The sequence below is a fragment of the Syzygium oleosum genome, unplaced genomic scaffold (assembly GCF_021117445.2).
Source record: "Syzygium oleosum isolate NSW1041296 unplaced genomic scaffold, Sole_v2.1 Sole_v2.40, whole genome shotgun sequence".
NCBI lineage: Eukaryota > Viridiplantae > Streptophyta > Magnoliopsida > Myrtales > Myrtaceae > Syzygium > Syzygium oleosum.
Window position 1 is genome coordinate 1,787,968 of NW_026607524.1, and position 22,033 is coordinate 1,810,000.

The 22,033-nt window shown below is 39.7% G+C and overlaps 2 protein-coding genes across 2 annotated transcripts in view; both read left to right on the forward strand.

The window, feature by feature from the left end:
- Positions 1-11,190: 11,190 nt before the first annotated feature.
- LOC115692158 (transcription factor LRL2-like) lies at positions 11,191-12,581 on the forward strand. The gene is made up of 3 exons (XM_030618923.2): positions 11,191-11,295; positions 11,431-12,117; positions 12,354-12,581. The coding sequence occupies exons 1-3, from the start codon at positions 11,191-11,193 to the stop codon at positions 12,570-12,572; spliced, it is 1,011 nt and encodes a 336-aa protein (XP_030474783.2). The 3' UTR covers positions 12,573-12,581.
- Positions 12,582-17,768: 5,187 nt separating this feature from the next.
- Positions 17,769-22,033, forward strand: part of LOC115692145 (twinkle homolog protein, chloroplastic/mitochondrial) — a 14,608-nt gene continuing 10,343 nt past the window's right edge. The window contains exons 1-9 of the mRNA XM_030618907.2: positions 17,769-18,225; positions 18,507-18,637; positions 18,767-18,822; positions 18,903-18,960; positions 19,042-19,152; positions 20,123-20,206; positions 20,586-20,666; positions 21,292-21,357; positions 21,436-21,552. Of these exons, the coding sequence (XP_030474767.2) occupies positions 17,913-18,225; positions 18,507-18,637; positions 18,767-18,822; positions 18,903-18,960; positions 19,042-19,152; positions 20,123-20,206; positions 20,586-20,666; positions 21,292-21,357; positions 21,436-21,552 (1,017 nt within the window). The 5' untranslated portion in view covers positions 17,769-17,912. The remainder of the gene's footprint in view (positions 18,226-18,506; positions 18,638-18,766; positions 18,823-18,902; positions 18,961-19,041; positions 19,153-20,122; positions 20,207-20,585; positions 20,667-21,291; positions 21,358-21,435; positions 21,553-22,033) is intronic.

Below are 22,033 nucleotides of genomic sequence, written 5' to 3' on the forward strand. Positions count from 1 at the left end.
ATCCAATCCAGCTTGATCTAAACACAATGCAAGTTCATCAAAAGCTGGGATCCAAGCATTGGAGCTGCCCATTCTATCCGAGTGGTCCCGAATGGCATTGAAGTGACCAGCCACTAGCCAAGGCTCATCAGCAAGAGTCATACTTGTCTGAACAAGATCAGTCCAGAGGGCCCGACGAGCAGTAAAAGTATGCTCACCATAAATTATAGACACATGAAAAGAGATGTTCATTGCCAACATACACATGCCCAAGTGAATAGTCTGAGAGGATTCTGAGCGAACATCTATTTGTACCACCTGGGGGTCCCAGCCAATCCAAATTCTACCCCGAGGAGAGGAATTATAATTAGATGTCCAAGACCAACCCGGAAGTAGCCCCATCGAGATGGCATCAAAAGAGTTTGGGTTGACCTTAGTTTCTAGGATCCCAATGCAAAAAAGGTTTTTAGATCTAACTAATGATCTAATCTCAGCCTGTTTCAAGGGGGCCATAAGGCCCCTAATATTCCAGACGGCAAAAAACATATGTTCAGGCAGAGGCGAGGTTACCTCTTCTTAGGGCGACCCCGTTTTCGAGCTTTAGGGTTGGCCTTCTTAGATGAATTAGGACTACTTCGAGGAACAGGCACCATCGATTCAGGCATGGGAGGGGCTTGAGGGGCTCCTGGTTGATGGTCTCCTGGTTGAGGGACAGGGGAATGCGATGGGGAATCATCGTCTGCATCGCTACCCACATCACTGGCTGTACCTGCTTCAGATTCCTCTGAATCAGCGAGATCGTCCGAAGAAGCGAGGGAGTTCAAAGCTGGATTGGGAGGAGGCTGAGAAGCCAATGGGGCAACAATGTTCCTGGGGGGAGGGGAACTCTGTCCTTGGTTTGAGGAAGATGCCTTAGCGGAGCCTTTTAATTGCACCCCAGCTTGTCTTTTGCCAACAGTTTCCCATTTACCTTCACCTGGAGTAGGGTCATCCTCTGTCTGAAAATCTTGAGCTAGAGGCTTCTGAATACCAGAAACATCTTGACTGGGAAGCGCACACTTGTGGCCAAACGTTCCACATATCGAGCAAGCTATAGGTCGCCATTCATACTCGATCTTAATGGACCAGGTATCATCATTGAGAATGACGTCGACTCAGTCGATCAGCTTCTGAGTTGCTTTGATCTGGACGCAAACTCGGGCAAATGAGATCATCCTCATCTTCTCAGTTTGGACATCAACATATAGGGGCTTGCCAATGGCACTAGCCACGGCGCTGATGCCAGACGAGGACCAAAGGGCATAGGGGATGTTTCTCAGCTTGACCTAAATGGGGAGAGACACATGCTGGTCTTTCTGCATCTTGAGATCCGGATGCCATTGTTGTAGGATCATGGGAACTCTAAGAATCGTTAGAGGACCGCTGTCGAGTATTTTCCGGCGAAAGGTCTTTGTCCAGGGATATGGAAGAAGAAAAAGCCATCTCCATTTGCAAGAACATCCGCCACTTGTGCTCCCAAATGTTTTTGATTGCAGATTCAGTCATCTTGAATGGGAGTTTCTTCCCAGCAAAATAGCCCACCAGGCATTCCTGCCATTTTGGGTTCGTGTCTCTAAGAATCTCCGGAGAAATTCTAACAATTGGTTTCCCATCTACAATAGTAGGTGGGATGAAAGAGAGATTGTAGCCTTTCTCTGCAGATTTTGCCACAGCCGCGCAAGATCTTTGGGTAGTCTGTGGAATTGGTTCCCGGGAAGGAACTTTAGCTGGTGATTGCCCATCATTTTGGCCTTGCCTTTCCAAGGCTCTGCCTTGCTGGTGGCTTGCTGATCCCCCACCAGTGGAATCAGCCCGAGCCAAGTTGGATGCATACCTCACCCTACTACGCCCTCTACTTCGTTGGCGCTGTTTTGGATGAACCGGATGTGCAGAAGCAGAGCCCCCTACATTAGCATCAGGCAATTGAGATTTCTGTTTAACTATAGCCCCCGAAGTGGGTTGCATCAGATTACCAGGCGGAACATTGGACTCGAGCATTGGGGTCTTTGATTGCTTGGTGCTTGCCAAAGGCAAGGATTGCGAGTGCCGAGGAGGCTCTATAGGAACGAGTTGCCCAGCCATGGAATCCTCATATCAAGAAATCCATATAGCAATGGAAGAGGCCTAAGGAGTATCCAGCCAATCACAGGCTCAGCAAGCAAACTCCACGAACAGATTCCAACTTGCAGGTAACCCCAGAAAATCCAGAACGTCTTCCAGAAAACCCAGAATCCCAGTACAGTAGGCACAAACGGTGGAAATTCCAACCGAAGAGAGGGAAACTCCTATCTAGCAACTCACAGCCAGCAGCTTAACCTCCCTGCAATTCCAGAACCCTTTCGGGTGAACAATCGCACTCAATGGCAATGAACAGTACCGACAGCAGAAATAGTCGAGCAAACCCAGCTCTGTTTGCCCAGCCAAACGAGTGCACCGCACGGTGAGCCAGAGGAGTATATTTAGAAGTGTTACCTGGCGACCCTAGCCTTGCGCCCCTATCCTCCAAATTCCAGACGAATCGGACCAGCAAGACACCCAGAATCACAGAAGATTCAGACGGGTGTACAGTTAACGAGAACCAGACCGAGAGAGAACTTGGGCGCCTGCTATGAACAGTGCTCGAGGATGAGTGAAAAGTTTTTATATGATAATTATTGGTACGAGGCTCTTGCAAGAAAAAGGATGCAACTTCCACAGACTGCACTACGACGACACATGGCGATCTTGGATGATGGTCGAATATAGTAGGGATGGTTAACTTGTTTCGAGCATAGTAGGCGCACATAAATTGACAGGAGTAAGTACTTACGTAGATGATAGAAAACATATGGGTCGAACTTCTCGCACGAAGTGCACTCAACATAGACGTGAACGAGTCGATCGAGGGCTCACTTGGAGTATCAAACTTTTAAACAACAATGAGATTAAATAATTGGACTATATTCTATTTGTACCCGATTGAAGGAAATTTCATCCCACCATACCTCTAATTTGGCAAATTATGAGTTATGAGCCTCATCCACGCATAAACTTAACTAAATTTAAATTTGAGCCGTGTCTTATAACCCACCACCACCCATGAGAAGATTGATTGGCGGAAGTTTTCTTCAATCAATGATTTCTGGCGAAAATTGGCAGGATGGGAAATTCGCACATGGGTTTAGGACTAAATAACAATATTTTAGGACTGAATTAATATTCGTATAATAGAATTAGGACTAATTGGGCAATTTCCCCAATAATTTTATGTGCGTCCTTAAAGCCGAAACAACCCTTTCGCAAGATCTATGTTAAGCTATTCACAAATGGGCTATATATTTCCTCCATCCCGGATCAGAGGAAATGTTCCCTTAACCATTATCCTAATTGATAGGTTACAAGTCATAGGTATCACCCACGTACAAAGCTAACTAAATACAAAAATGGATGATACTCATGTTTGTAACGCATCAATCAGAAGATTGATTGAAGAAAGAATCCTCATATCAAAAATGGGGAAAAACATAGCTCTTTTTTAATGTTTAAATATTTAAATTTTAAATGACGCATTCATTTAACTTTTAGAACAGTTGATAGTGGTCTCACAAAATCTCATTTGATATCATAGTCAGGTTTTGTCCCAATTTATTTGGCGTGTGCTTCCACCCCGTTTGTCAAATTTCACATGTCATTCCTAATATGGTTAGCACGTGATGGGAGTGTTGAAATATCCCACATCGCTTGACTATGAGATTTATATGTTTGGTATATACATGCAATCTTCCTCCACTTATTAACTTAAACTTTTGAATTGGACTTTTTAACATGGTATTAAAGCAGGAGATTAAAGCATGCCTTTATGCAATAGCTTGAGCTTCAAAATAATTTTAAGTTCAAATCTTTTTAGGCCTTTATTTGACTCTCTAATTACATATTTCCACGTTTAGGTTTAAGTCAAAGTCCAACCTATGCGTGAGCGGAAGTGTTAAAATATTCATGTATTGAATCACGTCTTCATCTATTAAGTTTTTAGAACAATTGATTGCGATTCCACAAATTCTCACATTGAAATATGAGATGAGGCTGCCAAATAAGCTAAACACCAAAGGCTCCCGTATTTGGTTGGGGATGAAAATAGATAGTAGATTGTAACGGTTATGGTTTTCTTCCTCAGATAATAAATGGAACAAAACTCCAATTATAGAACTTCTCTTCGGAAGCAACGTCTAATGAAAGTTTAAATGTTAAAGTCCCAAGCCAAAATAAAAGGCGACGTGTTCTCCTCCAAGAAATTTCGTTTAACTACCCATCTGATTAATAGGTTACAAGCCGTGGACATTACCCACATGCAAAATTAATTTAATATAAATATGAAATATATAAATGGTTGTAATACACCAATCATAAGGGTGGTTGGAGGAAGTAATCAACGGAAAATATAGCAGGAAAAAAAAATGAAGGCTGGCTTGCCAAGTTGGCCATTTTATCTTCTTGCTATAGAGCAATTTTCTTAATCCTGCCCAACATTTGATGCACTTTGTTACATCTATATGGCAAAATACTATCAAAATGATAATATGAGTTCTGAAGATGACCAATCAACAATGCCCGGTAAAGTGGAGAGATTAACAGAACACGTCAAGGAAAATTTCCAAGGAACTAATCGTATGATGATAAACACTAATTAAGGGTGCATTTCATTCATGAGAAATAAATTATGTGAAAGATATTTTCCTAAAAAAGATTGCCGGTATCCTTTATAAAAAATGAACGAACGAAAAATATTTTCTATCATCCACGAAAATGTTTAGACAAATATCACCGACAATGAAAATATTTCTCATTGAGTAATTATTTCAAGCGATATAGGCGATCACTCGCATGATTCATTTTTCGTGAAATAAATGGAAGGCAACGAAGATCCGAACTTAAGGTGTTAAAGGTCAGATTGCACTAAAACTGACTCGACAAAAACCGGGCTTGAGGATTGATGGGAGGGATAGCAGATTCTGCCTCTTCCTCTTTTAGATTTTGGGAATTATCGGCCTCTTCTAAATTGATAGCTTCACCTGACCCATGTAGAAATCAATAGTTGGGTATTTATCTTCTTATGGCCCAATGGGTCCAGGCCCAGCACTTCCCATCTTCACCTCTTTCTCTCTCTCTCTCTCTACTCTCTTTTTCTTTCTCGTGTAGCTAGCCCTCGAGCGCGAATAAGTATTCTACGTGCCAGATACGCCAATTGACATTGATGACATGGTGTAAAACGACCGGTTATCGCTGTTCGAGTGTTATGAATCTCATCCCTACTCGGTATTATATGTGTATGCATCTCACTTTTGATTAGTCAGTTACATCACGTGTCACTTTACATATCAATCACGAAATACCTTGTCCTCCCAGGCGTCCTTTCCACATGCATGCATGATTGATATTCTATTTTTCCGTATGTTCGTCTTAAGATAAATTTGATTAATTAGGGTTCACAGAGGTTTGAATAACAGGAAAAATAAAGTTTTAGAATAGGAAACAAGGTTCCTACGTCATTGTCAATTGCATTTTCCTTTTGAAGCCCTCTTTACTTGTGAAGCACTGTGTCTCGACAATCGATTTTGTTTATACTTCTTTCCAGCCAAACAAAACCTCTCGTACCTCTATCTCCCTCTATATGTAGCAATAGCAAAATTTTTTACTGAAAAATGTTAGGTACATATATAATCGCTTAATTAAGTTCTTGGTCATTACCACATTCGATTCGTTAATCAGCTTGTTGCTCTTTCTTGTCCTTGTTTTCCTTTTGATTTGATTAACCTTTTGTTTCAAAGTTTTTCTTTGAATTAACTCGCCAAACCCGTTAAAAGAATGCGATGTTTAGTGAGAAGTGGTTCGATTTTTTCTTCATGATGTTAGATAAAAGAATGATGACATTAGGAAAAAAAACCAAATAACACCTACCACCTTCGACCTTTTTTTCATCAACTTAAACCTTGAGACCTTCCTTGAGGTGCCTAGAAATTGAGCAAAACTCTAATTACTTATGCTGCATGGATTTTCAGAAATAACCAGAAAGAACAGCAAGGGAGGCAGGTCAAGAAGTTTTTACTATGTTCATCCCCCAAAATATTAAAATTCCCAGTGAACAATTCAAAAGAGATTTACATGGTTAGAGTCACCTCTTAATTCTTTTTGTCAAAGGGAAATTTGACTACGTTCTTGACAATCGATGATCAAAGTATCGACGTGGAAAAAAACTATTATGGTTGTTGTCACATCAAATTTTTTGCCCCATTTTCAAAAATATAATTAAGTTTGATATAGAGTCGATTAAAAGTTTATCTGCAACACACAAGGCTCGAATTGCGTTATAAACCTTTAAAATGGGTTCTACTTGTCAAAATGAGTCATTTCACGCTCATATTGTCACCCGAATCCAACAGTCAATTTTTAACTCCTTGGGACTGGTCGCCCGTTTTTCCTAGGGTCAAGAAGTGTGCGAATTTCCCGATTTCTATTGCAAATTCCATAACTATATATATCACAAGCATCCCAACGCAACAAAATCGGGTCAAAAGGATTCTATGGAAAGAAGGTCACCGACAGCTAAAATTCATCCTAGTGATTCTCTGGATTAGTTCTATGCGCCAATATACCAGCCATGGGAAAACCTGAGCTGAACCATCTCGTTGCATATCGAGTCCGTCCACTGCATACCATAACTTGTGTAATCCTTGTGATGTTCCTACATCTTGCTATCCCGAGCTGGTTATTGTAAATTCTTTTATCCCGTCAATATGATTTTGCGACATGCGCGTCAAGTTAAAATAGGGAAAATTGCTCAATCAGTCGTAATTCTAATGTACGAAAGTCAATTCAGTCCTAAATTTTCTAATTTCGTCAATTGAGTTCTAGACTTTTGTGTAAAATTCCAATGTAGTATTTCTAACCAATTCAGTTCTAAACTTTCCAGTTTTATTAATTTTGTCATAAACATTTGCCCGAAATTCTAATATAATCCTTCCGATCAATTTTCGCTGGAAATCGCTGATGTGGAAGTTCGAGCAAATTGATCGGAAGGATTATATTGGAATTTCGCGCAAAGATTTAGAATTAAATTAGAAAAATTAGAAAGTTTATAATCAAATCAGCATCCATACAATAGATTAAGTACCGGTTGGGTAATTTTTCCGGTTAAAATATTATAACATCTCTTTCTAGTATCCCTCATCCCTCAACATTTTTCCTCTCTCACGTGCGTGCACTTGCCGTGAAACGTGGTCGGTCCACCGTGGATAGCAAGTAAAGAAAAACTTGCTGCGTAAACAATTTGACCAAGTCTCATTCAGCCCTAAACTCACGGCTGCACTATCTCCCCATGTTAGGTGGAGACCGAGTCAAAAACCCTAACTCGTTTATTACGTCATTAATCATTCTCTTTCAGTTAATTATTTACGTAATTGTTCGGATAGGATTTTGCAATTTATCGTACATTTTCTCAGGTGATTTAGAACTTTGTAGTTTGGGCATGAAGAGAAACTCCACTTTTGATTAATGATAAACCGATTTTTTTTTTAATTTCAATTAGATGTTATAAGTTCATTATCTAACGCTTATTCAATTGTGCATCCACACGAATGTAGAGTCTAAACTTTTGAACGAGAATTTAGCATGTATATTTCGCATATCATCATGAATATTGGAATTCTATAAAAATATATATAAATAATATAACTAGTCCTCATGCACGGGGGCTGGTGGAATTTAATCACATCTTTTGAAAATTAATTAAATCGAACATTTTACACCGATGGAATAGCTAGAGGTGAATGTTGAGTTTGAGCGCGAGTGGGATAATTGCCGCTTGTGTTAAGGCGCGCGCGTACGTGATCGTGAATTAATTATGTCTGAAAAAAAGATTAATCTTGTTTTAGAAGGAATTGGATGATTAATTAATTGAGTGGGTGCAGTGCGTGGGAATATCACAAAAAATCACCCTAGGCTTGCACCTTATATCAAGTGCCATTCCCCCTTTTAAAACTTACGACTTAAGTTTTTTAGTTTTCTACTTTCATATGAACTTACATCTCACAAACCCTATGACGCATTTCTCTCTCCTCCATCATTTCTCTCCTACCCGTCACTAGTCGGCCACCACCTCCCCGCCATCCCCGACTGTCCCCGGCCTCAAACTCGAGGACGACGACGGTCGTAACCTTAGATATGATCCAGATCAAGGTAGGGGTGACCCAGCTTGGATGCAAGCTCTATCACGGAGCGCGCTGGGCTCACGCGAGCTTGTCGTCCCATGCCCGCGAGGAGAGCGGGTGGGTCACTAGGGCAAGTCGCTCGGTGGCAAAGGGCACTGGAGGCGGCGTTGGGTGACGGTGGCAGCGGCGACAAGGGGTGGAGAGAGAGTCCGTTGTGTGTGTCTGTGTATGTATACGTCTGTGATTGAGTGAGAAGGAGGCTGGAGGAAGAGAGAGAAGAAGGAAAAAGGGATGGCTGTAGGGGCTTTTTAATTTGGAGGAGATGAAAATGGAAGGTTTTTTAATTTGATGATGATTTTTGTTATATAATAGTAAACTTGAAGAGCTTTTTGCAATCATCTCTCTCTCTTTTAGTGGAGATAGTTATCAAACATGTGTAAATTGAATGGTTATTCAATGAAATGATACTAGTGGATAGTTCTACTTTTTGTTCATTTCGATGCAAGGGCAATGAGAAACATCTAAAAAGCGAAACACTTGGGAGGTTTCGCCTTAATATATATAAGATATTAATTATCAGACCCTTCAAACCTCGTTGTTTCTTAAAAGTATTCCGCGTTTCGTCGTACAAGTAAATTTGGGAAGAAGATGAAAGTAAGATAAGACTCACTTTTGACTTGATAATATAGAAGAGAGAAACTAAAGATGTTACATTATGTAAGTGACATGATATTTGAGGTTGAGATTTACAAACATAATATTTAAAAGAAAAGCTTAACAACATATAACATTTAATGGTCAGTGATGGATTGAATTCTAGCCCTTATGCACGCTCTACACGTGCGGACAATCTTTTTTTTTTTTTCCTTACTTTTTTCGAGTGAATCCGAGTACTATGAAAATTAAATACCGTTGCTTATAAACAAAATAAACATAAACGTGATTATGAATAAAATAAAAAGAAGACGTAAAGTAGATGAAAGTTGATTGCACCAGAAAAGCCCAAACTAGGGATTAAAAGCATGTCTAAAGATTCTGCAGATGTCTTTATGAAAGATTTGCCTAACTAAGCATTGAACCAAAAAAATCAGAATCAAAATTAAAATCAACCTTAGACATACTTTTTTTAAACCCATGTAAATGTTTCTTGATGGAATCATTACTGTAAAAAGGTCCCAAATTGAAGAATTTCCTATTTATGTAACTCTTTGGGTAAGATGAAAATGCAAATTCAATTGCCTTAGGGTTGTATAAATTTCAATATTAGAAAACGAAAAACAGATTGGGAAGGGATTTTAGGACATGCATATTGATATGAGATAAAGTCATAATGATATTGCATAAACCATTTTTCCGTTCTTTTTTTGGTCAGATTTTCCGTTCTAATTGACCTGTGTTAAGTTACTAATAAAAATTAATTTGCTCGACATTTATTGCAAAATGATCGAACTAAAATTTATTGATTAGGGTAAGGCAAAAAGGAAAATTTTATGCGCTACATTAATGCAAAGTTTATTAATAACTTTGTACTCCTTTTACTCGTTCGAATAAGTCTGTGTGTTTGAGTTTCACATGACTAAGCAATGAATGAAAAAACAATATAAATTTACCCAAAACATACCCTCCAAAGTCTTGTAAAGTTTGAAAAAAAATGTCAAATTGAAAATAAGAAAAAAAATTTAAACATTTTTGGGACCAGATAAAATTGAAAATCAAGTTCCTTGGAATAAAAAAAACTTTCATTATTGAAAAACAAAGATTGAAGTAGCAAGTAAAGTTTAAAACATGCGAATAATCTGCATAGTTTGAATTATTTTTCATTTGTTCAATTTCTTTTAATTATATATCACATTGAAAACAAAACAAAAGCCAACTTCCAAAGGCATGTACATATTTTTTTTCTCACAAATTTACAAACATTAAAGTTCATTTTCCATACACTACATCAATTTAAGTTTTGTTATTAATCTGCATAGTTTTTTTCCGTTATATTTGACCCATGTTGAGTTATCTCTATAGGAAACTATTTTTCAGGTCTTTAATTTTCTCTCAACTAAATATTGTATTACAAAAAGGATTGAAATACACCATCATTTTCTTTGCTCGGTTTTGGTGCTATAAACCTCTTCTCTTTATTAGTGTTGTCTCTCTGAAAAATTCTTTTAATCATTTTTTTCCCTTAAAGCCTATCTACAAACTTGTTATGTAGAGATTGGTGTAAGCAAATTATAGGTGATATTTTCATTATTTAATTTATTGGCCGGACGTGTCCTTAGCCTAGCGGTGCCCTTAGATTCAAGATGATGTCCTAAATAATATTGCAAAAAGAAATTTCTTTTCCATCAAACTTAATCCATGGTGAACTATCTGGTTTTTTTCTAATGTTTTCAACATTCTTTTTACGAGGGCTTTTTGCGCCTATCCCCATCTAGTCGGGCGGACTACCAGGATGCGTTTCTTATTTTAACGTGTCGGTACCCACATGCCTCATACTCCTAATTGGGTTATGTATATTTTTCTTGCTCTTTTCCAAGCAATACCGTCTATTTGTTTTACATCTCAGGGATATCAATATCCGGATGAGGTCTAAGACGAAGCCTTTTAAACTTTAGGGTCAAGAAGACTTTGAACTAACATTGCATTGAAGAAAACTTGAACTACTAAACATTTGCATACTTTTAGTGGGTACGGCGACTTAATCCAAACGAAAAAAAAATTAATCAAACGAAAGAGAAAACAAAGACAAGAACGAATAAATAATGGTGGTCGACGGTTATTGAAGTATATAGATTATAAAAAAAAAACCCTAAAGAAAAAGCTCCCGCTTTTAAAGCAGCGGCGGTTACTCCACCTGGATCTAACCAAAATCACCTTATTTTCCTCCTAAATTATCTCAACTGCCTCGCCTCTCTCTCTCTCTCTCTCTCCCTTCCTCGGATAATAACCGACCAAACGCTTGAAGCAGAGGAGAAGTTACAGTTTGAGACAGATGATGACAACGTTTGTTGGCGACTACAGTAGTCTTAGGTCTACTTCGATTCAACAAGCAAGAGACAACAACCTCGTGGATATGGCAAAGACAGAATCTCCCCAGGTATCTCTCTCTCTCTCTCTCTCTCTTACCTTGTTCTTTATCTCCATTCTCAACTGACGAATAGTTAAGGTGCAACTCCAAGCCTTGGTGTGTGCTTGAGCAAAAGTGGAAACTTACCATGTCTGACGTTGCTAGGTTCTTTTCAACATGGCTATGAGCTTCTGCTCCAACCTGAGCTCTCTCCAGCAACACCTCAGTCCTGTCGGCCTCCCGCCGCTGCAGTTTTCCCCCGAGCTGCTGGGGCTCTGCAGCGACGACTGCTCCGCCTTCTCCGACTCCTGCATCGACCCGTTGCTCGAATACTGCTCCGGCGACTGCTCGTACCCTGAGTACCTCGTCCCTTACTTCTCCTCTACACCCGACCAGCTCGTCTCCATCTCGCCCGACATCTTCCCTTTCGACGAGCTCGAGTGCTGCCCGTACCCGAAACGCCAGAAGCAGGAACCCCTCGAGTACCCCGACTTGACTACCGGATTCCTTGATGGGTATGTCGCGAGTGAGCTGCCACTGGTGGAGCTCTCGCCGCCGCAGCTCATGCTGCCTGCTCCGCAGGAGCAGCATTTCTGGCAGGAGCGGTGCAGCTCCTGCAGGGGCGGAGAGATCAGCGCAAAGAAACCGAGCACGGGTGGGGCGAGCTTGTCCACGCAGAGCTTAGCGGCGCGGCAGAGGAGGAGGAAAATAACCGAGAAGACCCTCGAGCTCGGGAAGCTTGTCCCGGGAGGCCGAAAGATGAATACAGCCGAAATGCTGCAAGCGGCGTACAAGTATGTGAAATACTTGCAGGCTCAAGTTGGAATTCTTGAGCTCAATGAGTCAATTCAGGTGCTAGATTCTTTGTTGATTGGCTTAATTTATCCTTCCTAAGCAATTTTATGAAATATTCCATCTCTTTTCTTTCCTGAACATAAACTGACAGTGCTTTTTGCTCTTGGATATAACCAGAAAGTGGTTCTTATGTTACACATATCTTTTGGTCTTGGTTTTCTGAAAGCTACGTTCAATGTCAACAATAATGTTTTTCTACTCTTGTAATCCCTATAATTTGCTCTAATTTGCAGAAAAACGAGGAAACGCGGCATGGCAAGCGAGAGCTTCAAGTTCTGCTCGAATCGCCAAAAATACAAGAGAAGCTGTACGCTGAAGAGAAGTGCTTGGCGCCGAGAGAGCTGGTCCGAGCGGTCTCGAGAGACCCCGAAGTGCAGTCCGCGGACTCAATCGGCAAAGAGATGGTTCAGCTCATGTGTACCTCCGGCTGGTACATTGACGAGCAGAACTAATCCAGAGAATCACCAGAATGAATTTTTAGCTGTCGGTTATCTGTTTTGTGTCTCTTTCCTTAGTTTCTTAGTTAGGGTTCTCGGTTTTTTTTAAGGTTGCAGTAATTTTTCTTTTAATTTTCAGCTTTTAGGGCATTTTTCAATTAAGTTACATTCTTGTAAAATCCTGTTGTCAAGGAATGAGCAAGTATGGTGAATTGAATGACTTTCAGTGAAACAGTACCTGCCGTGGAAAGCTGCTATGGTTTTTATTTTATTTTATTTTTGGATAAATCAACTGAAAACAATTTCTTGGTAAGTTTACCTCATCCGGCTATTTTTTACCCCTACCCGATTGCATCCACTCATTTTTTTACTAGGAAGATAAATTTGCCCTTAATTACCTGATTGAAATTTAAATTGGTAGACTCCAAATTTAATCATTTATTTTATTTTTTCAACTTCTATGTTGGACCTAATTGTGATAATTAAGTTCCACTATAGGAGAATGGACAACCGGTTTGAATGGTTAATCAAGCTTAGGGCAATAATTTGATAAAAAAAACAAATGAGTAATAAAAAAGAGCAGCATTGACAAAATTTATTGCATTCCTGTGTTTCACATATATTCATCTTCGTAGTCTCTTTTTCGCATGACAAATTGAAAGCAAATCTTTGATTTTCAATTTTTTCCTTTATCTTTTTTAGACCTTACATAATTGGAGCAAGTTGGCATAGAATCTCAAATAAATTTGAACGCGATAAGACATGCTTACCGTATCAAAAGAAAAACATGTTCCTTCAAAAATTTACTTGTTTGAATTCTGTTTTGTGGATAAAAGGATGAGGACGGGACTAGCGCAAGTACCCTCTTTGGGAATTACCACAATTCTCCCGCAACAGTAATACTCGATTTGAGTCGTAAATATTATTCACTAGTTTGCAATACTCGATTTGAGTCATAAATATTATTCACTAGGATTACGAAGGTTCGAATGGAATCTTAAATGTCATCCAATATAGTTTGTGTATAAATCGATTGATCCGTTTACAATACAAACCCGTTTAAACTTGATATGGACACACTTAACTATTGTCATGTAAACAGGTCATGACAAATTTTGCCGGTTCTAGTCTATGAAAGGCTGTTCTTGGTAAACTTACTTGGTGAATTCCTTTCTTTTTTGGTGTCCTTCTTAAAAAAAGAAAAAAAAGAAAAAAAGTACTGAATTTTTTTTTAAAAATAAAAACAACTGAAAGCTCATTTTAAGACAAACGATTTTGTCATGAAAATTAGTAATCAATTTATTATTCTCTCTTTTAAAAAGAAACTTGCTATTCAGGTTTCCTATAACCAATTTTAAAAAGTGAAGGTCGAGAACGGTTCGTCATTTCATTAGAACGGTGCCATTTTGCCGGCATTTTTCATTAAGAATATCATGTGTTTCTTATTTTTAAGTGGGTCTTGCTATGCATATTAAAGGCAATATATATTAATTTATTTTTTAGATTTTACCGCTACATGTATTAGCTTTGTCGAAGAAATTTTTTTTCGAGAAATCTAACTCTTTTCCATGTGTCGAAGGAAATTTATAAATTAATTGTCAAGTGGACTCCACAAAAATCTGAACATAAATTTTTTTAATACAGTTAAATTTGTTAAATTTTTATCTTTATTGTGCATATCAAACACCAAACTTTTTCTTAAGAGTTATCATATGTACAGATAATGGCATGACTAAATGAAACAAAAAAGCCCCTTTCAAGATTTGCCAAAATAATATAACAATTACATTCCTAATGCGAATTTTTAATTTTAAAATTTAATCAAATTTTAAAAATAAAATTTGATGGACCCGGGCACCAGGGCTTCGAGGCTGACCTCGATGGACCCGTGCACTAGCGTCGGGGACTTGGGGATAGGCACCGGAGTCCTGTGACTGGGCTTAATAGACCCAGGCCCAAGCTCTAGGAACTCAGTCCTGAATGCCATAAACTCAGGAACGAGCGTTAGGGTTTTTGTGTTCAAGCGTAGACTTTTTGGTCCAAAATTGACACCTAATCATATTTCGGAAAATGATTTTTGATATTTGAAAGAGAAAATTATTTTCTAGAATTTAAGCATAGGTTTTAGGGAAAAAACCACCAAAAACCCCAAACTTCGCCATCTGTGACACATTTACCCGAGCCTGAGATTGGAGCCTCTCGAAGCCCCTGAAACCAACATGAATCAGTTCGAGCAAAAGTAAATCGTGAAATACGGGTTAAATGCACGAAGAGGCCGCTGCTGGTCAGCAGATAAGATAGGGAGCAATCCATGAATATGATGTCGAAAAAATTGATCGAAACATCATGCTTGCCCTGGACTTGGTTACATGCTAATCACACACCCTATTTCTAGGGATTTCGCGAGCCCTTCGAGGCAGGATTAGCCCGACGAATTGGTAAGAAAAAAGGTTAGTATGCTCAAGAGACTCAACGATAGATGTATATCTAATTTTTAGGCTACGTACCGGTCATGAACTGGGCACAAATGGCGGACCTCTGGGTCTCCACCGCTCCCGACTCCTCCGGCCATATTGAAGAAACACGTGCCCTAGAGGCCGCCGCTAAATTCCGGTTCGTGGAGTGCGTACTCGCCATTTACGTGCGGCTTCGTGCCGGATTACCCTAGACCCGACCGGGTAGTTCGACTATCCTGTGTTTAGCCCTCAAAACTATGCACCTCCTATTGTTCTTTCACCCTGTCCTTTTTAAGCTCTCGTGATTGATGTGTTGACGTGCTCTCCTCCAAATTTCGAACGAAAATGACATTGACAAGTATGTACTCACTGTTTCTGAGGTCTTGACAGTGAAGATGCACAGAAAAATGGGGGGAAATAAGAGTGCAATAGTATTTAGTTTTATGTCCTCCATAAATCCTTTGCGTTTGGTAGATCGGATATAACTCTAAATAAAATAAAATAACTCATATCCTATCCGGTGTTTGGCAAAACGCGAAATTTGGATTTGTCTGGATATAATCCGGATATAGCCCAGATAAAAAAATCTCACTTAGGGAGTGGGATATAGCCAGGCAGGATAAGAATTTAAAAAAACGAAAGAAAAAAAAGAAAGTTGTGAGCAAAAACTAGAGGGTGAATCCAGAGATTGAGCGACCTCCATCGTCGAGCACCACCATCGAAGACCAAAGCACGAGCTTCACTATCATTCGACAGCGTTGCCTAGCCATCGTCCGCCTCTATCTCACGCTCTCTATCTCTATCTTGACATGTCGAGCCATTGGATTGACACGGTTCGACACTCTAGACCTCGGATTTGAGGCTTGCGACCTCAGATCCGAGCTTGCCGACCTCAGGGACCCTAAATCTGGGGTCGCCTGAGGCTGGGCCTTGAGCTCGGCGTGACCACGAGCTCGGGTTCCCTTGCATCGGCTAGTGGCCTTATCGGTGACCACCTTGCGTTCTTTGATTGGGCCTCAACGAGAAGGTAAGGGTCTTGTCTGTGGTGTCCCAGCCGAGGCCGTGGGCGAAGATTTTGCAGTGAACGAGGTCCGGTTCGATCGATTTGACGAGCTTGGAGAGCGGAGAACGGTTGTTTGTCGAGATCTTTGGGTTCAATGCCCACCATCGTCGCTCCATCATTAGCTCAAATCCCACTTCCAATGGTAGCCACCCGTCACACCATCGTTGGTCCATCGATTTGAATCTGAGTTGCATTTCCAATCAAAAGTCGGAATTGCCTTTGAGTTTAGATTAATACCCCGAAAAACCCAAACTAGTATATCTGTGATAATTTTATCCCGAACTAATTTTTTGATCATGAAAAATCTCAAATTAGTACGCCCGTAACAAATTTACCCCGGATTATTGTTTGGACCATAAAAATCCCCACGCTAGTACACTTGTGATGATTTTACCTCAAACTAATTTTTTGACTACTAAAAATCCTAAACTGGTACATTTGTGATAAATCTACCCTCCGTTAGTGTCCATTAAATTGGATTAATATCACGTAAAACCACAAATTGATAAATCTGTGACAAATAGAGAGGTAAAATCTCAAACTGGTACACCCGTCAACTACCACGTATTATCAAATTTAACAATTTGATAGTAAAATTTAACAGAAACTAACATAGGGTAAATTTGTCACAGGTGAGGCATGATGACGGAAGTGGTGAGGCATCGTGTGAGAGTACCTAACTTTGTGGACAAAGCATGATGACTTAATTCATGGTGTCTATATTCATGTTATATCCGGACATTTATCAAACATTGTATAGAATATTACAAATCTGATCATTATTCTATCTGCCCTTATCTTATCCGATTATAAAAATCGGATGACCAAACGCAGCCTATGCTTCTAAATTCAGCGATTACTGCCCTTTTTAATAAATCATTTTCTTAAAAGCATATATTGAATGTGCATTGAACAGAAAAGATGATATGTGCAAAAGTAGTGTCAAAACTCTCCTATTTAGCATGGTCTGGCTTGACCATGGCACATTGTGGCTGGCCAGTTGGGATCGAATTTTCTTTGAAATTACCAAAATTCCCGTGCATCGAACCCATGGACCGTTCAATACATTGTGCCTGCCTCGAGACCGTCTGAACGTTCCATGCATCGAGACCATTCTATGGACTTTAAAAATGACCAAAATACTCTCGAGACTTAGAAATTGATTAGTATGCCCCTCGAGCTTAAAATAATAATCAAAATGTCTAATACTCACCTTACCTCACGACGATACTACTTAAATGACGAAACATGAAATACAACACATATTGAGCAATCAATTATTGATGTTGGTAATGGATTTCAATTTCTTAAAAATGCGCAATAATGACATCGGGGCGAAAAATTTAAACATGGATAACTTCTATTCAGAAGTCTTCCAAAATTGCTTACCACCCCTATCCACGACCTTCTAAAAAAAAATTTAGAATGAAAAAGTAGAGTTCAAAAATCATGTAAAACTTGTATTTTAGTTTACATTTCATATTTTTCGTATTTAAAAAAGTTATCGATAGTTTGCGTAAAATAGAAAAATCAAATGGGAGGAGAGGTGCAAAATTTAGTATCAATATCAAATTATGCGGAAAAAAGAAGAAGTGAAAAGTCGAAAAACATTTCGGGTCAAAAATTATGACCCGACCCGACCCGACCCGACCCGAAAGTCTCCTCTTAAACCCCTCTCTGCTCAGTAGTACTCACCGTCGTCGCCTAGCCCACCTCTTCTTCCGCCGTCCGCCACGGGCCAAACCTCGCCGCGCATGCGCAAGAGACGAAATGGACATCACCAGCGCCTTCTCGGAGAGGGAGGAGGAGACGGGCCGACCATAGAATCCTCCGACTATGCCCCTCCTTCCGCCCCGCTCCCCCCTCAGGCCAGCCTACGTAGCCTCCCTCTTGTCCTCGGGCGCCGTCGCTCTCATGGGCTGCAACCGCTTGCTGCTGAGAGCCAGGCCTCTTCCCCTGCCGCCCGTCCCTTCTCCTCCTCCTTCTCCTTCTTCTTCTTGTTATGTTTCCTCGTCTCGGGTGCGCTTTCGGGGCGCGTATGGACTCCGCTTCTCTTGCGTCCGCTCGGGAGCTGGGTCCCGGATGAACCCTTCTTGCCTCAAGGCTAATGGGGTTCCGCACAGGCCTCATTCGAGTATTCCCAGACCAGGTACTGTCGATTTTATCGGCGGGTGCTGTCTTTTTTGGGTCGAGAGTGATGTTCTTGTAGTTCGTTTGGTGGGAAATGTTTTATGGATTCTTCGGGTGTTTGAGTGAGTGGCATTGGGTAATTTGTTTTTGTTTTCGTTGCTGGGGCGAGTTCATCTGGGACGTAGTTTATTTTTTATTTTTTGAATTCTGCATTTGACTGTGGCTGAGTTTAGGTGGAGCAAAGACAGAGTGTACTTGAATTTGTGTATGATGTTAAGTGATCCTTTTTTGCTCTCTCAGTTCAATTAGAGGGGCCAGTAGGGAAAGGGATAGAGGCTCCGTTGAAGGTTTTGAAAATGAGACTGGAAGAACTTGGTATCGATATGCAAACATGTCTCCCGGGCCAGTACCATAGCCTGCTTTGTCCCATGGTAAGCACTTTCAACTTCACAAACTTCTTTTACTTCCCGTCTTTGTCTCCGTATTCCATGTCATTCCACTTAATGGATGCTTTCTACTAACTTCTGTATCCTTTTGGGCAATTATCTCTTTTGTACTAGTGCAAAGGGGGTCGTTCAATGGAAAGAAGCTTATCTATATTCATCAGCCCTGATGGGTATGTTGATGATTCTTTGGTTTAGGTATATCTGTTTTATTCAGTTGAGCAAACTTGATTGTATGCTTTTCATTCTGTAGCGCTTCTGCAGTGTGGACATGTTTCAGGGGAACATGTGGATGGAAAGGCAGTACACGAGTAAGATACGTGCTTGTTTTATGGGTTGTTCCAAGTTGTGTCTACCCAGAGCTCTTAGCCTACTGCACCCTTTGGTTGTAGGCTGCTGCGAAACCTAGGTCTTCATACGCAACCTCTAACCAAACAAGCAAAGTCAAGAGCATCAGGGAAATCACGGAGGAGAGTTTGGAGTTGGAGCCACTCTGCAATGAGGTTGTTATGTTCTCGAAGTCCCCTATCTCTGTAGTTGCAATTTCAAGTCCACTTGGTCTTCCCTTATTAGCCTTTTGTGCTGACTGATTCTGTGCATAAATGTCAATGCGGTGTAAGGGAAAATTTCTTTCTTTATTCTGCAGTCTAAACTTCCAAAGTCTTAGGACTGAGAATCGTGGCAGGTTTTCTTTTAGATCTAACAGAAAATGGTTTTAATTCCCTCCCCATTCATGTTATTGCAATTTGGACCCCAAAACTGTTGCTTTCTGCCGTTTAACTTATGGAGGTCTATGCCAATAGAATATCCCGCCACAAAATTCTGATAGTATAGAGTAGTAAATTGCTGTATCTAGGATTCTTTTTTTGCTTGTATAAGGTGAAAGCGAGGTAAATTGCCATTTTCTCTATATCCTTTTTTTTTTCCTTCCAATTTGACTAATTTCTTTGATTTTCTTTGCACTTGAGTTTTGTAATTTTGTTGGTTGAGGATAATCCATGGAGAACTTTTGCTCCTTATGCTCTTCCTATACGACTTATCGGCTATTGCAATGGCTGACGCTTAGAGGTATTTCTTGGCACTAGTTGCTTTTTGGAGAGGAAATTAATACCATAATGTTGCTGTGTGTGGGAATACTTGTCTCACCAGAAAGTATGAAAACAATGTGGGTATTTCTTATTTAGCATCACACTTGTCCCGATGGTCTCTTGCAAGCATAATCGTCACTATGATGTTTCATTTCAAAGAAGGATTTTCATTTTTAGGGTCTTATGTTTCTCGTGACCTTGATGCTGGATGCTTTTCACTTCTGATTGGTGCTATTAGACAGTTTCCAATTTAAAGAGTTACTACACTTTTTTAAGTCAAAACTGTCCTTCTAATATCCACTCTCATTTTGGATTACATTGTGGAATATTGCTTCTTAGTTGCCTTATCCCGCACGATTGATTCGATCTATGCTACCTTTCGCAGTTAGTCGCCTACTTTGCGGAACGTCTAATCTCTGCTGAGACATTGAGGAGAAATGCGGTCATGCAGAAAAAGTGCGAGAATCAGGTTTTTTCCTTTTTTGGAAAATGTAAAATTTTAAGGCTTCTAGTATGATGATTACTTGAATTATTACTGCTCGGGGTTCTGGTCTCTGAAATTCAGGTTCTTGTAATGCATGACTCTACTAGTAATGATCCTGTATTTGACATTTACACTAATTTTCAGAAGGCTGAAATAAAAAGTGTAGATTTGTTATGAAATGATTCTTCACTATCTAGACAAGGAGAGGAGTCAGCATGAAGCTTTTACTGATGACATCCAGTGAATGATATGACCAACAACTCTGTTTACAGTTTTGCTTTGCTTTGAGTTTTGATAATGGACAATGGTCATTCTTTTCTTTCCTTCTTCTCTCCTCATGATTGTGTTTGAATCTTGTTGGCAGATTGTTATTGCATTTACTTATCGGCGTGGAGGAAAGCTTGTCAGTTGCAAGTATAGGGACGTGAAGAAAAAATTCTGGCAGGTTGTGTTTTGTAATTTCATAGATGGTCTGAAGGGAGCTTATACGGTTTATATAATCTCATCCTTCTTTGTTTTTTTGGTCGAAAATCTCATCCTTCTAGAACCTTGTTAATCTCATGTATAGAGCTGAGCAAGTTCTGTCGACATAATAATATTTTCTACTCCGCGTTTTAGGTTCGGAATAGAGAGATTTCTTTCTTTTTTCTTTTTTTTTTTATAATATGCATGCAGAAAGTTTACCATAGGGTGCCAATTTAGGAAAGCTATGTAGGAAAGGAGCACTAAGCAATAAAATAGAGCCCATCTATGTGACAAAGCATCTACATTGTCTATCAATGCATTTACAATGTGTATCAAAGCATATTGACCTGTAGTTTTCCTCTATAGCAAAAAACGTAAGATTTTCAAACCTATTTTCACTATTACAAAAGGGAAGACTCCTCTTCTCTGAGGGCTTTTTACGGCTTTTGCCAATCAGCCAAAAACACAAAAGAATAGAGTAGTTGTTGACCATCATTACTTGCTGAGTAGAGAGCATTTGATCCTGCAGTTTCTCTAAATACAGATCTTGTTCTAAAACTTTTCATATTAATAAGTTGTTCTGTTCTTTTTATCTTTTGATTTAGGAAGCTGATACAGAGAAAATCTTTTACGGGCTGGATGATATCAAAGGAAAAAGCGAGATCATCATCGTATGTACACTTTTCTGTAGAATACGGTTCGTCCTGCATTAAAACTAGGATAAATTGGCACCAACACTTATTTTCTAGGTGGAAGGTGAGATGGACAAGCTTGCAATGGAAGAAGCTGGCTTCCGCAATTGTGTGTCCGTTCCTGATGGTGCGCCTCCATCCGCTTCTGATAAAGATTTGCCACCTGAAGGGCAGGTCTGTGTTTACTTTTGACGATTTGACATCTAGAAGGGGCTCACACTTTGCATGATTGTAGACCTGATTAACTTTGTGTAGAATATTTTTGCTCCTTAATTTCTTGAACTATAATTAAAATCTTTTCCTTTATCTGCTCTGAACGAGTTCTGTAGGGCTCTTAAAGAGTGAAGAGAGCTTCTCTCTACTATCCAGGGTCTTTAAATTATCTTTTTCTGCAATAAACTATACTAAAGATCTTGAAAGAATATCTTAATTCCATCTTTATGTAGGAATCATCTTATGGTGAGAAATACTGCTTTTGATCTTAAAATTGCTCAAAGTATCCTCTGACCGGCTATTTAAATTGTGTTAAAGATATCCATTTACACTCTGAAACTCCAGAGGAAATAGATATAATTTCTTGCCCAATTTTAAGTGTGTTCTTGTACTCATCGAAGCCAATTAAGAAATCTATGAACATGTGGCCAAACTAAGTCAT